This window comes from Pseudophryne corroboree, chromosome 8 (genome assembly GCF_028390025.1).
Source record: "Pseudophryne corroboree isolate aPseCor3 chromosome 8, aPseCor3.hap2, whole genome shotgun sequence".
NCBI lineage: Eukaryota > Metazoa > Chordata > Amphibia > Anura > Myobatrachidae > Pseudophryne > Pseudophryne corroboree.
Genome location: NC_086451.1, coordinates 288,681,634 through 288,697,059, shown reverse-complemented (window position 1 = coordinate 288,697,059; position 15,426 = coordinate 288,681,634). Strand labels below are relative to the sequence as shown.

Below are 15,426 nucleotides of genomic sequence, written 5' to 3'. Positions count from 1 at the left end.
TCCACGTTTGACTGCACGATCCCTCCTGGAAGATCTGGCAGACACTGGAGTTGTGTACTTGTACAAATATGGTCTTCATGGAAGAGTCATCAGAAGAAAACCTCTTCTACATCCTCACCACAAAAGTCAGTGTTTGAAGTTTGCAAATTAACATATAGACAAGCCTGATGCATTTTGGAATAAAGTTCTGTGGACCGATGAGGTTAAAATAGGACTTATTGGCCGGAATGAGCAAAGGTACGTTTGGAGAAGGAGGGGCACAGAATTTAATGAAAAGAACCTCTGTCCAACTGTTAAGCATGGGGGTGGATCAATCATGCTTTGGGGTTGTATTGCAGCCAGTGGCACAGGGAACATTTCATGAGTAGAAGGAAAAATGGATTCAATAAGATTCCAGCAAATTTTGGACGCTAACTTGATGCCATCTGTGAAAAAGCTGAAGTTAAAGAGAGACTGGCTTCTACAAATGGATAATGATCCTAAACACACCTCAAAATCCACGGTGGATTACATCAAGAGGCGTAAACTGAAGGTTTTGCCATGGCCTTCACAATCTCCTGACCTCAACATAATTGAAAATCTATGAATAGACCTTAAAAGAGCAGTGCGTCACACAGCCCAGGAATCTCAAAGAATTGGAAGACTTTTGTAAGGAAGAATGGGCGAAGATACCTCAAACAAGAATTGAAAGACTCTTGGCTGGCTACAAAAAGCGTTTACAAGCTGTGATACTTGCCAAAGGGGGCAGTACAAGGTATTAACTCTGCAGGGTGCCCAAACTTTTGCAGACGCCATTTTTTGTTTTCTGTTATTTTGAAAGTGTAAATGATGATGGAAATAAAATCAAACTTTTTTTTGACATGTTATAAGAATGTCTAATCTGTAATTTGATGCCTTTTTGGAGATTTTTTTCCATCTTTCCTTGGCTTCTTTTTGCACATTAAAATGAATTTTTGCCTGGGGTGCCCAAACTTTCAATCCCCACTGTATATATATCGACTTTAGTATGGGCGGCACTCAGACTTGAAAGGCAATAGCTTTGGTGAAAAAAAAGCCCTGCAGGGCAAATTTATTGTGACGTTTCAGGGTGCTTTTCCCCTTCCTCAGAAGGGGATAAGCACCCCGAAACGTCACAATAAATTTGCCCTGCGGTGCTTTTTTTCACCAAAGCTATTGCCTTTCAAGTCTCTGAGTGCTGCCCATACTAAAGTCGATATACACTGATGCAAATCTGAGAGGAGGGCACCGGAGCAAGTTAAACGTAAGTCCGGAGTGCCAGGGACACTTTTTGCATTATGTATGTATGTATATATATGTGTATATATATATATATATATATATATATATATATATATATATATATATATATATATATAATGTGTGTGTGTGTTTCTTTGCACATGCAGTGTCCAGGCTCCTCAAGCCAAAATTGACTAAATGTATACAAAAATAATTTTTTGGGGACAAATATACTTCTAGGGACTAATAATGAACTATGGAGACAAACATTTTTTTATCGGATTTTGCACAGTCTCTAAAGTCCAAAATGACTATGTATATAAATATACTGTATTTTTGTCTCCATAGTTCATACACAGTCACAAGGAGTACATTTCTCCAAATACATTTCTATGTACAGACACAACCATTACAACCATATTTTCTGCTACTTCAGAAGGTTGATTTGACTTCCAACTTAAAATATATGTGAGCTATCACTGATCATGACTTCATGACTGCAGTGCTTTATGTTTGTGAAGTCTCATAGGCACAGAAAAGTGCTTCATACATCATGGGCCGGTTGTAATGATGCCGAGATCGCCGGAGGTGCGGGATGCCGATCGATCTCGGACGTTTTTTGTTTTTAAACATTGTTTTTTATTGAAGAAAACAGTATTGTCATGTAAATGGTGGTACAGAATGAAGAGAAGGGGAAGAGAAAAAAAAAATAAGAATAACATTAGGGGAGCCAGGCACAATAGCAACAATAAAAAATAGCACCCAGTTAACCAGTTACTAAATTAGTAACGGGAATACATATAACATTTCTAACACAAGAAATAGAGTAAGTTCACAAGTAATCACAGAGCAAGAGGAGGAGAATGAAGCACAGAGAGGTTTATGGGAGCACTGTAAACAGTAGAGTGGCCCATCCTTTCCCTATAGAGGATCCATTTGAACCGCTTCTTCATAAGTATAGAAGTCAAGGAGGGAGGCTATTTGGCTTCAGCTGTCTGAAACATGAAGTGTTTATAAATTTTATTCTGAATAGTTACCAATGAGGGGATTTTGTCAGTTTTCCATAGCCGGGCAATGGCCGCTTTAGTCGCTATCATATCTCTGACTTTTTTTTTAAAGGGGCACTCACTTACAAGGCAAGATCTTGCTGAGAGTATCTGATTGGCTGTACTAGTGTGAGAGTGTCTGATTCTGTACACCATCATAACAAGGGGCTCAGAGAAGACAGACTCAGTGCTTTCAGAGCACCACCAGTGCACTGCCAATAGTGTGAGGGTGATGAATCTAGCTTGCTTTATCACTCTCACACACACACACACACACACACACACACACACACACACACACACCTTGTTCAGAATATTTAGTAAACTAATTTAACACTTAAACTGCTACTTCTTTCTAATGTAATGCTTTAGTAAACTGTTAATTACTAATATAACACTTTTCTGTGTCTTCTTATCCCTTCTTAATGTAACAGTTTTCAGTGTCCTCACTATCTGAGCTGTGATGTGTGTGACACCAAGCTGTCTTATCCTGACTGTCTGAACCCAGAGACTGCCCAAGTGTTCTTCCCGCCTTTTATACAGCTGCTGCGCCAATGTGACAGCTGCTGCGCCTAATGGAGCCTCCCGCACAGTCCCCAACGCTTCTGCTTTAGAGGAGACATAGCTGCAGGGGACCCGGTCCGCAGGCATGCACCCGTGTTAATGATAACAGGAAGTGTGTACAAAATGTTGTTTGTGCATACCTCCCAATATCTCCCTGCAAGGGTAGCCCCTATTTCTGTGTATTCTCGGGGCAGACGGCTATGCTGGAAGAACGCTCTTGTGTACAGTACTTGTGCAAATACAGTAGCCATAGCTACAAACCTACACTACAGTGCAACAAATACTAACCAGTGTGATGTCCACACCAGTCTGTTAGTCAAATATTCTCAGCCCTGTTCAGCAGCTCTCTTTTCTCCAATGGAGCAGGAGGAGATAAGGTGTGGAGAGACCCGGTGACTGGCGCCAGCGCTGCTACTCGGCACAAATCAGTGCTGAGAGCCTGTGCAGCTGTGGAAGGTACTTGGAACTGACATGAAAGTGATCAGTGGTATCATGTGTGCGGTGACGGCCGAGTAACAGTGGTGTCGGGATGGATAGCGGTGGCTGCAGCTGATTAGAGACACAACCAGAGCACGTAAAAGAGGATCCTTAATTTTTTGTTTGTTAGACTCAGCCACCACAGCGGCACCCTCCAGTGGTCGGCGCCCAAGGCAGCTGCCTAAAGCTGCTTAATGATGGCGTTGGCCCAGTTCACAGTTAATCAGAATAAAATCCTATATTGAGACAGTGGGATAGTATAAATTGTTGAATTCTAATAATATGGAGATGTGAGAACTATATTAATAATGCCAGGCACTGAGCATGCGGATACAAGCAGCTTGTTGAACTGGCATTTCAATCATGTAATAGAAAAAAATCCAACATACGGGCTCTCCTTTAGGACCAGGAAATCCCGGACTTCCATCCCTTCCAGGGTTACCATCTCGACCAAGACTGCCTGCTGGACCTGGGAATCCTGTGTCACCTTTGTCTCCCTTTTGTGAAATCACATCACCAGGATCACCTTTGGGCCCGGGACGGCCAGGGCTGCCGGGAGAACCAGAAAATCCCTGTGAGAAGAAAAGTGTGTTAGTGTGTGAAATATTTATCTCTAACAGAATTTATACCACAACACATTATTATACCCAGTATCACTGACTCTTTTGCCCAACACAAGGAGAGAAAGGAGAGAATCCAGAGGGCAAGTGTTGGGAGAGTCACAAGGTAAAGGAATGGTACAACATAAATTTGTTGTACAAAGCAAGGAGTTGTGGAATCCAGAATTGAACAGGGATTTATGAGTACCATCCAAGGTGAAGACATATGTGGTGTCCTGCTAGTGTTGGCCTCTCAAAAGCAGGATGATATTGAAGATGAGCCTCTGGCATACAAGGCATGTGGAATTCCAGGATACCATTGATGAGACAAGTTAGTGACAGGACAAATAAAGTACCTTCTTCAATATATGTATTCCCCCTGTGTCCTCTTAGGACAGTAAGCTACTGTATGCATATTTCAAGTACAGGTTAGTGACAGGACAAATAAAGTACCTTCTTCAATATATGTATTCCCCCTGTGTCCTCTTAGGACAGTAAGCTACTGTATGCATATTTCAAGTACAGGTATAAGGTAATGGGGGTTAACATCCAATACAGTATGAAATAAAGTGTTGTTATATTCTTTACATTAATTTAAATAAGTATAATTCCTAGCCACACTGTAAAACCCCATTCATACAGTCTGGCTGGCTGAACGGTCATCTGATAGTCAGTGAAAGCACTGTTGACCAAGGGCACCTATGGACATATCATGTACCTTTGCATGCTGCGGCACCTGCTGAATAGTTACATTCCACCACAAAGGGCAAGGCACTCTAGGGATAGAGCTGCTCTTCCTATGCTAGCTAAACCTCTCCCACTCCAAGGCACACTCGGTTTTACAAGTGTTATCTATATAGGACGTTTGGGATTTTTATTTATTTTTATCTGAATTATTTTATTTCCTTGACATCTCTGCATGTGTCACATCACAGGTCAGTATTGTAGGATATATATGACAGGGCAATGAGTTCTACCCTTCCCTTCACCATCTAGTTCTCTCTCTTACTGTGGTACATTCCATGTCCAGTGCACATCCTCAATGCTTGGGTAAAGAAGCTGTTGGTGGTCCCAGCCTGGTAAAAGGAACATTGCACCTGTAGAGGTGCTGATTTGTTCCTCCAAATGCCTCTTGGTAAGGGTGCACTGAAAACTGCCAATGCCCAGTGCTTGTCTGTCTTTGGTGCAATGCACACACTGAACCGCTGAGTGCCAATCTACAGTATACTGTGAACAACTACCATGTATGGCACATATCAGTTCCAATCGTTTGATAAGAAAAACTACACATTTTACAAAAAGAATATTACGTACATGGAAACTGTTAATAATTTGGATTATGTTTATATTGATTTTAGTAATATATATACATTTTATAAAAACACTATGTCATCACATGACTGTAGTGTAGGTAGTCATGTGACCTTATGATTAGTTAATTATGGACTCTAAATAAAGAGAACTCAGTGTTTCCGTAAACCATCTTGAGAACTGTATGCTTTGATAAAGCCCCTAGGAAGAAACAAGTCAGAGGTCCCCTAAGACCTGGGTTTGAACACTATAACTTCAGGGGCGGTCACAATTCATTCCTTCCTTGAAATGGCTACTAAGGAATTGGAATAACACTGTGTCCTTCTGAGTGTGACTCAGAATAAGGCCCAATATCAGCTTCTGTTTCTCTTTTCACACACACACACACACACACACACACACACACACACACACACACTTGCTGCCATAGGGCTGGTGCAAGTGTCGATGGTGGGGCTGATGGTGACGGATAAGGACACACTAATTGGTATTAGCATATTTACAATGGATTGAGTTTGTAGCGGCACTTGCATAAAGTCACAGATGGACCACCGCCAATAGATACTTTGTGTACGGATCAGAATAGGCCCAATAAGTGCTTCACTTTCTTTTTTTCCAGACTCACACACAAGCGTGCACTCACATTGATATTTTGTACAAATGACCCTCTACATTACACACTTACTGGTTGTCCAGGAGAACCTGAAATACCAGGAAGGCCAGAATCCCCTTTTGGCCCAAGAAAACCAGGCAACCCTATTGAGAACAGGAATAAAACAATTGGATAAATTAGATGCAAATAATTGTAATTCAATATGATAATTCTCTATCATATTGTGTATACTGCTTCTAGATTTTATTTGTGTAACCAAGCCTTAAAAGACCTTTGATTACTTTCTATGACAGTTAAATAGAGTACATGTTTAGTCAGAAAAGGTGAGGCAGTGGAGGTCATCTATAGAAGGGAATCAACTTGAGTTCTAGATTTATAATCTACTCTAAGAAATGACAATATGAATATGTGTAGTAATGTTAGTGTGTAAAAATTGCTGCAAATGCCTTACAAACATGGTCATATAAATGAACTCCATATTTAAGGTCAGAGCCAAAGGCACAACATTTTTTGGGGTGTTTTGTTTCCACACTTGGAGGGTTTGCTTTCACCAGGGGTGCCGACAATGGGCAGTAAAGGATACAGAATGCCAAGGTCTAGCATCTGTAGGGTGGAGTGCAGGGAAATGCAACCATGCTCTCCAATGCGCAGAGATACAATGCCCCATCTCACCAGCACCCCAGCCTGCCTAAAGTCTTTGGGGCCCTGGTTTTAACGCACGGAGGCTAAAACTAATATCTTGCCTAGGGCCCCATGGGGTCTTAAGCTCTGATTAGAGTTTGCCCGATGTGTGTCCTGTTTTCCTATTAAGACCCAATGTCCTATAAATATGACACACATTTGTGCACAATTTATAGTGTCTTATTTGTGCTCTGTGTATAAAATGTCAATGATTATCATTCCACATGTATCCCTAATCCTTTACGAACACATCCAAAACCAAAATATTGATATTCGATTGTTTATTTCCTAGCATAGGGCCTAATTCAGGGTTGATCGCAAAAGAAAAATCTTTCTCTAATCCATGTGCACTGCGGGTGTGGCAGATATAACATGTGCAGAGAGAGTTAGATTTGGGTGGGTTATATTGTTTCTGTGCAGGGTAAATACTGGCTGCTTTATTTTAACACTGCAATTTAGTCCAGTTTGAACACACCCCACCCAAATCTAACTCTCTCTGCACATGTTATTAGGCCCATAAATTAGACGTGCTACCCCTAGACTACGAACAGGGCCACAGTCAAAGATATTGTGCCTAACTGATCATAAGCATGACCACATTGGGCACATGATAGGAAAAATCAAACTGGCAAACAACTTTGTTATGCATATTACTATTAGGACAAACCTACCACAATATGTGTGAGGTGCAACAGAGGACTCTGTATGAAATGCTTTGAGCATTATCACAGACAGTGAGCGTGAGACAGAGAGTGAGACGGACACAGAAATGATTAGAAGTGAATAGGAGAGCAAGAAGACAAAATATACTATTCATACAAATGTATACATATAGACCCAATGGGGGGTCATTCCGAGTTGTTCGCTCGTTGCCGATTTTCGCTATACTGCGATTAGTCGCTAACTGCGCATGGTACGCAGAGCGCATGCGCTTAGTTATTTTACTATAAACTTAGCTGTTTTGCTGTAGCGTCTGCAGCGCTTTTCAGTCGCACTGGTGTTCGGTAAATGATTGACAGGAAAGGGGCGTTTCTGGGCAGCAACTCAGCGTGTTCCCAGCGTTTGCTAAAAAACGCAGGTGTGTCAGGGAAAAACGCGGGAGTGTCTGGAGAAACGGGGGAGTGGCTGGCCGAACGTAGGGCGTGTTTGTGACGTCAAACCAGGAACAAAATGGGCTGAGCTGATCACAGTGTAGGAGTAGGTCTGGAGCTACTCAGAAACTGCTAGAATTTTCTATTCGCAATTCTGCTAATCTTTCGTTCGCAATTCTGCTAAGCTAAGATACACTCCCAGAGGGCGGCGGCCTAGCGTGTGCAATGCTGCTAAAAGCAGCTAGCGAGCGAACAACTCGGAATGACCCCCAATATCCTGTACATAGGACACTTAATCATTTTGTAACTGGGGCCTGATTTGTAAAAAAGATTGGCATATTCATTTTTAGAATGTTTGTCTCTGTAAAGTTATCAATATATATTTTGAAACTACAGATGTGTCCTCTTATATCCTTGCTGCAGTCACGCTAAACAGCATTTGATGTCGCGCAATGATGTGGCGGTACACGGTAGGCCAAGCAGGTTTTTTGCGTTTTTTTTCTGTGAAAATGTGTCTTAAATGTAATAGGAAGCACAAGCAGCTTCTGCTGATTACAATGATATACAGCATGCCTATATTCTGTGTGTGACTGCAACTGTATTTGTATACCAAATGCTATGCTACAGTGTTTTCATGTAACGTGGCATTTCGGATGCAGATAGAGTACTATATTATATGATAATATTAACTTAAAATAATAAAACATTAACATGTCTACCTGTATCTGATCCAATATGTATTTAGAATAAGCCTGCATTTACCTGGGTTCCCAGGAGGCCCGGGGGGGCCGGGAGGTCCTTGTCCTGGAATTTCATTGCCTATGCAATTGTAACAGGTTTCTCCTTTATCACCTGTAGATATATAACATAGTACAATGACTGCACTGCAACTACAACAAACAGATAAGGGATTAATATCACTTCAGGTTTAGGTTGTTTTCAAAGTAAATTCAGTGTTGCAGTGACATAAATATGTGTCTTTCTTCACACCAACTAATTCTCCATCACTAACCAATAAATATATATGTGAACTTTTTTATTCTCATGATTGGTTTAAATGTTTTAACACTTGTGTACCTATATACAACAGAAGTACAGTATATTGTTACGGGCAGTAAATGAGATAAACAATAATCAAGCTGATACAAAAACGAGAATTTTTGGTTTAGCCTGGGAAAGGTGGACAGGTGGTACAACCAATGGCATAGCATCTACCTTTCTGTCCTCTTTCTCCAAGGAGTCCTGGATTGCCTTGAATGCCCGGAAGGCCAGGTGACCCTTTCTCACATAGTGCTCCAGCTGAACAAAAAAACAGAAGTCATTATTTTACAGTTCAAGTATAAGTAACAAGTTTGTATCAAATATAATTAGGAAAGTGGCTAAACTTTTTGAGGTAAGGCACAGCTCATTGAAATTTGATTGAACAGTGCATAGTCCAGTACACACAACCCCTTTCATTATAAGTTTACTTAAGTTAAAATGATCTTAAAACAAAAAAATATATACAAATAAATGCACACAAGTAATAACAAAGGTACAATTTTTTTTAAATGTCCATAAATTATTAAGTACAGTAGCAAAGAATTATAGATTAAAAATGCAAGCAATATCTGTGAGGACCTGTTGATCCTGGTGGACCAGGAGGTCCTGGAGGACCAGGGAATCCTGGACGGCCATCCTGCCCAGGGGAACCTGGTATGGATATTCCTTCAAAGCCATCATCTCCCTTCTGTCCTCTTTCTCCTGGAAGGCCGGGGTCCCCTGGAGGTCCAGATACAGAAGTACCTAAGAGCCCAGAGAGAACACATTTCAAAATAGAACTCTACATGCCTGAGACTGTCAATCTCTAACTCTCTCTTTCGTTATTGGGGCTCAGGAGTGCCGATAGGTGCTCTCATTGGCTGCGCTGACATATGGTCATCAGCCCAAAATAGAGGACATTAGGCACACCCATAAACCCTGATACTATTCTTGAGCTACATTGGCTGGTGCTAGTAGGGGTCTCTCAGCCCGTATTCTATGCTGGAGCAGATACTGGATAGCAGAACCCAGAAATACACCTTAAGACCTTGCCTATCCTTATTACTTTGCGGACAATCAAATGTAATATGACTTAGATGATCGAATAGGACCGAGGCCCAGTATAAAAACCTTTACAATTTGTTCAATACCATATGGGTTATGTTTATATAGATACAAGAGTGCCCTTAAATAGGAGAGTCTAGTACCATTCTCCTATGGTAATCCTCGTTTTTGTATTCAATTATACTCTCAAGGTGCACCACCAATCTTGCAATAGGTGGACATTGATTCACAGAAATAGATAAGAATTGGGTAGTATCCAACTAGTTATTATAAGATTGCTCAAGATTCTGTGCGGCAAGTCCACAACCCTTGTTTTACTTTCGGGGATTCTGACATTGATATTCTGACGGATGCCTGGATTCTGACAGCTGGCATCTTGACCGGATCCCATCTGAAAGATACTTGGAATTCCAAGATGCAGGATCGCAGACAGTCTGGCCCTACTCAGGTACTCTGATCATTACATCAAGTATCACCACGTGCATGCGGACCGGTTAGCCTTGATCAGGAAATGGCATTGTATAATCTTTATGAGCAGAGCACTACACAGATTTCGCCTGATGGAAATGTTTTGTTCATATATTAACTTGATATGCAGTACATTGATATTACAGCTTGGTGCTGGTGAATAGAGCCTCTTTGTTTTGTTATCATGCAGAACCCAGAGATTGGAGGCATTACTGCACTTAGATCTGATAGATGAGAGTATAAGTGATTGCTGTACTCATTATGGTCCTGGTTCGGTGCAGAGGATCATCTGGTGTTCCAAAATGGATAAAGTAAAAGAGGAAGTCATATACAAGGAGCACCTCAAAGATCAGAAAGGGATTCCAGATATCCCTGTGTTGGTTCTTCATTTGCAAGCTGTATTCGCAGGACTGTGATTGTAAGGAAGGATGCCTCTACAGGCAGCTCTGTGTCTTTGTATTTCCTCCTACCACTCTGTAAGAACAAGTGGAACAGCTCCTTCCAACAGAGACACCTCCTGATTATACCTACACAATGTACCCATGAAGAGCCTTTCATACCACCTCATCAATGAATCCCTGGCACCCATATCTATGGGGCAACCCATTAGGCCAGGTGACTTATCAACTGTTTTAAGGACACTTATGTCTTGCAAGGAATCATCCTGTTGGAAAGACAGAATATACTGTTCCAGAACTGCTCAGACTGATTCACAGTTTGCTGAGAGACTATTCCATTATAGACACCTCTAAGGTAGAGAAGGATATCTCACCTCTGCTTAGACCTTTCTCTCTTATACTGTATGTCTGTCTGTTAATATACAGTAGCTGTAGGCCCGTTATAACCCCCGCCTAACTCTCTTCTCACTCTCCCCATTATACTGCTAGATCTATGTTGGAAATTTCTGCACATTGCTTGTGTTTTGATTGTGCAATGGAGTCTTTTCTTCCCTTTCTCCCTTATAGTTTGTCTGTTTTTCAATAAAGCTTTGAGCTTGTGATTCCCGCTCACTTATGCCTCATCATAGCACTTGATCTTTGTTGAAAATGTTAACTTGCTTTTATGATGTGAGTAGTGCAGTACATGGTGTACAGTCTAGGATGTCACATTGTGTGCTATATACTCTGTGCTTATTTTAATGTATGACTGAGTGATGGTGTTTTGGCTATGCTGCAATTCATTCACTTGATTACACTGACTTGTACTTGTTTCTTGTACAATATGTGCAAATAAATCAAATTAAAAAGTCATTTTACTTCCAGTAAGGTGAATCAGATAATAATGAGAATTAAATCCTATTTTTCCGTAAGATAGTGTTTTATTTCTGCACAGCAACTATTACAGTATTAGCTGAATTCCAGTGACCTAACTATAAGAGCTAAGATTTTAATTCGCCATCAGCTGTCCACTTTTGAAACCAGGAGCTTGAGTCCCCTGTCTGCTATCATGAATTCATGTCCTTAAAAATGTTATAATCCATCTGCACTGCAACAAATTCTAACCTCAAGCATATATTTATTACCAAAGGAGAAAGATGGTTATCCTAAACTGTGTGGTGTGATTGGTCGACAGTTATGTCGATCTGCATAAGGACGACATGAAAATATCAACATGGTCACAAGGACAATGTTGACATTCACCATGTCTACAAGGATAGCTTGACATGACGAACTGTTGACAAACCACTGATTGCAGGCTAGTGGTATCTTATCTTCTCCCAGCGGCAGCAGCAACAGCTCCAACATCTTCTTCCGGATCCAGCATGTGCAGAGCAGTTCCAGCGGCGAACTCTCAGCAGCGGTGTTCCAGTGAGATTTCTATCCCTTATGCCTAATCCTGACCCCTACCCCTAAACCCTAAGCCTTCCCCTCATGCCTAACCCTACACATTCCCTGGAGCTGCTGTCCTCCCCTACACATAGCTGCAGCAGTGGTACAGTCCTGGTTGCTGCATAAGTCTGTAAAGAAAGTAAACTCCTGATCTCTTCTGGACCCTGCAGGCTGGAATAATCAGCTGATGCAGTTCTCTTCTCAGCTCCTCTCCTCTTCAGCTGTTAGCCTCTCAGGAAGGCCAAGCATCTGTATTTTTTATTGCCTATTATTGCCTCTTCTGTTCTGGGGAATTGTGCAGTTGCTCAGTGACCTGTGTATTAATTTCCTGTATCTGGGAATTTGTTTTGCCTGCGTCCGCTATGCATAGTGAGGCCGCGTGGGGACTATGACGGACAAAGCCAAACCCATCAAAGCAAAAATCGTTACTATGGCTTTGTTTTTCACTTGTGCCCACTGTAATATTAAATTGCCATATGGACAGGTGGGTACCCGGTCTATAGATATACACTAAAATGGTTTACAGTTACTAGGTTGACCACTAATGGTCCACATGCATTAGGTCGACATGGTCAAAAGGTCAACAGGGTCTAAAATTTCACTAGAGTCAAAAGGTCGACATGACAATGGTCGACGATTGGGAATAGTAACCTTGTCCAAAGTGTGCCGTGCGAGGGGGCGCAGTACACTAATGGGGCTTGTTTGTGTCAGAAAAATGACAAAACACCCCCCCCTCCCCAAATAAAAAATTGATGTCTACCTCTTTTGTGTTGATCAGCCTTTTCTACTGTCTACCTATTCCTTGTAGACCTTTTGACCCTGTTGACCTAATGCATGTAGATCAGGGGTCAGGGAACTTTTTTACCTTTTACCCAAAAATATATTTAGATACGCCAACGTTACCCCCTTGATTTGAAAGGAAGGAAATCATATATTATTGTGCATATATACTGGTTAGCACTGTTTATATGGCATTTCTGAGATACTGTGTATGTGTGAATGGGTTAATTAACACTTTCTCCCCAAAACACCAGAATGAATGTAAGAAAGATGGATGATGGGGGAAGGGAGGAGGGGGGGGGGGGGGGCAGGGGCGCACGACTTTTAGGAGACAGATGGTCACATCCTCACCTCAGTAGTGTCAGTGGGAATTACCCACTGTTATGTGGGCCACTGTCTGATCCTGCGGAACTCAGTCAGCGGTCAGCCACAGAACACTTCAAGTTCTGTGTGTGGGTTGGCGGGCTGCGGGCAGGACAGCGCAGGACGGGCGGGCGCGAGGGAGCGTGGTGTGACGTCAGCACATCACACCGCGGCCAGGAACACAGCACAGGGCGGCCAGGAGCACAGTGCAGGGTGGGCCGCAGGGAGCGCGGTGTGACGTAAGCATGTCACATTGCGAGCCGGCCGGTGCTGGACGGGGCTGTGTCTTGGCAGCGCGACCGTCTGAATTTAAATTTTACCCCATTTGGGGTAATTTACCCATGTTCCCTGACCACTGATGTAGATCATTAGTGGTCGATCTATTGACTGTAGATCTAATAATCCACACCCAGACAGGTGGACTCTGAGACATTGTGCACGTACTGAAAGACAAAGTCTAATGTCGCGCAGGCATCAGGGGCTCTATGTCAGCTCTTGTGGAGCCGACATGGGCTCTGGTTTCTGACTTAGTGAAGCTTGTAGTGCTTCAGCGAGAGGATCAGGCTAGGGTGGCTGCTGCGCCTGTTTATTTGATGTGTGGTTTTGAGTTGCCTGCTCCTGGTGGTGCAACTCCCAAATCTGTGTATGATCCACCATGGCTCCTTACCATGGAGCGTACGGCAGCAGAGTTTGAAAAAGTTTCCTCTTATTTGGAATGCTTTTTCAAATATCCTCAGCTGTGTGGCGCATAAGCATCTTCCTCTTTCCAGGGCTCCATTAGAAGTTTTGTACTTGGACAAGGAGGAGGGTAAACTTGTGGTGACTGGCATCCCCGAGTCACGGACTGGATGCCTACGTTGCTGTTGTACGCCACTCCCAGAGGCTGTGAGTCCATTCAAGCATCGGCGCAGGAAAGTCGGTACTTTCCCTTCTTTAGATCTCTAATGGTTTCATCGAGGAGGCCTGGAAGGCATCAGAAAAGAAATTCTCAGTTACTCACAAATTTGCTTAATTTTATTCGCTTCTAGCGGATCGTGTGTCCAAGTGGGAATTACCTCCCAAGGTTGATGCTGCAGTGGTGCGTTTAGGTAAACACATTTCTCTTCCTGTTCAGGGCTTGGCGTCCTTTAAGGATCAGCTAGATAAACAATTGGAAGGTTGTCTCAAGTAAATTTTTATAGGCTCTGGGGTCATTTTACGACCTTTACAAGCTTCGGCATGGGTGGCTTGAGCTATTGAGATTCATCCAATGATTCCTCACTTGATTTGGTGGAACAGCTTTGTGGTGCAACTAAATATGTGTGTGAGGCTGTGCCCAGGCTACCAGTGGGAAGAGCATTTTTCTTCCAGGGCTGACCCTAAACAGTGGGGTTTACATTTCTGAACATTTCTCCTCCTTTTAGGGTGGAGCATCCACTAGAGGTCAGTCTGCCATAGGCCGCTTCTTCCCTGGTAGGGGTTCGGCTTCTAAGGGCAGATTTGACTGGCGCATGGTGGCCAAGGCTCCGGAGAAGTCTAGCACTTGACCGGCTATCTCTCCACTCAGTCCGCTAACCAGTCGGAAGGCAGTTGCTCTATTTCACAGACCATTGGGTGGAGTAATCTTCAGATGGCTCTGTGCTGGGCATCATTTCCAGAGGTTACATCATAGACCTCAGGGATCCTCTACCACTGCTGTGAAGAGGGAGGCATCAATTCTCTCCTCTTGGATTGCGTCAGTGCTCCAGTTCCACCGCTGGAGTAGAAATTGGGTTTTTACTCCAACTTTGTCCTTGTTCAGAACAGCTCATTCCGGGCAATCTTGTATTTTCGCACCTTGAATACCAGGTGGATCATTTTCGAATGTAATCTCTCCGATCAGTAATTCACAGCATGGAGGCCAACACATTTTTGGCCTCACTGGACATCAGGGATGCATATGCACATTCCGATTTGGGCAGGTCCTCATTCTCTCCACAGTTTTGCAGTCAGATCCGATCACTATCAATTCCAGGGCCTACCTAGCCATGCTCTGTGCGTTTTCACCAAGATCATGTCAGAAATGGTGAGCTTACTGCACAAGAAAGGTATCACTATCATACATTATTTAGAGGATCTGCTTGTGAAGGCTGATTCAGCTTCACAGTTACAGAAGCACCTAGATCGCACAATTCAAGTCCTTTAGAATCACGGCTGGATACTGAATTTCAAGAAGTTTCACCTAATACATTGTCAGCGCCTACAGTTTCTGGGGATGGTCTTCAGTGAGTTTTCTTGCTGGGGTCCAGAGCACAGACCTTT

General features: G+C 42.7%; 1 protein-coding gene across 2 annotated transcripts in view; it reads right to left on the bottom strand.

The window, feature by feature from the left end:
• The window catches only part of COL4A5 (collagen type IV alpha 5 chain), a 364,692-nt gene that overhangs the window by 111,232 nt on the left and 238,034 nt on the right, over positions 1–15,426 (bottom strand). For both annotated transcript variants that reach the window (XM_063937288.1, XM_063937287.1), the window contains exons 20-24: positions 9,242–9,406; positions 8,837–8,920; positions 8,384–8,473; positions 5,922–5,992; positions 3,716–3,898 (exon numbers count right to left, since the gene is read on the bottom strand). In XM_063937288.1, the coding sequence (XP_063793358.1) occupies positions 3,716–3,898; positions 5,922–5,992; positions 8,384–8,473; positions 8,837–8,920; positions 9,242–9,406 (593 nt within the window). The remainder of the gene's footprint in view (positions 1–3,715; positions 3,899–5,921; positions 5,993–8,383; positions 8,474–8,836; positions 8,921–9,241; positions 9,407–15,426) is intronic.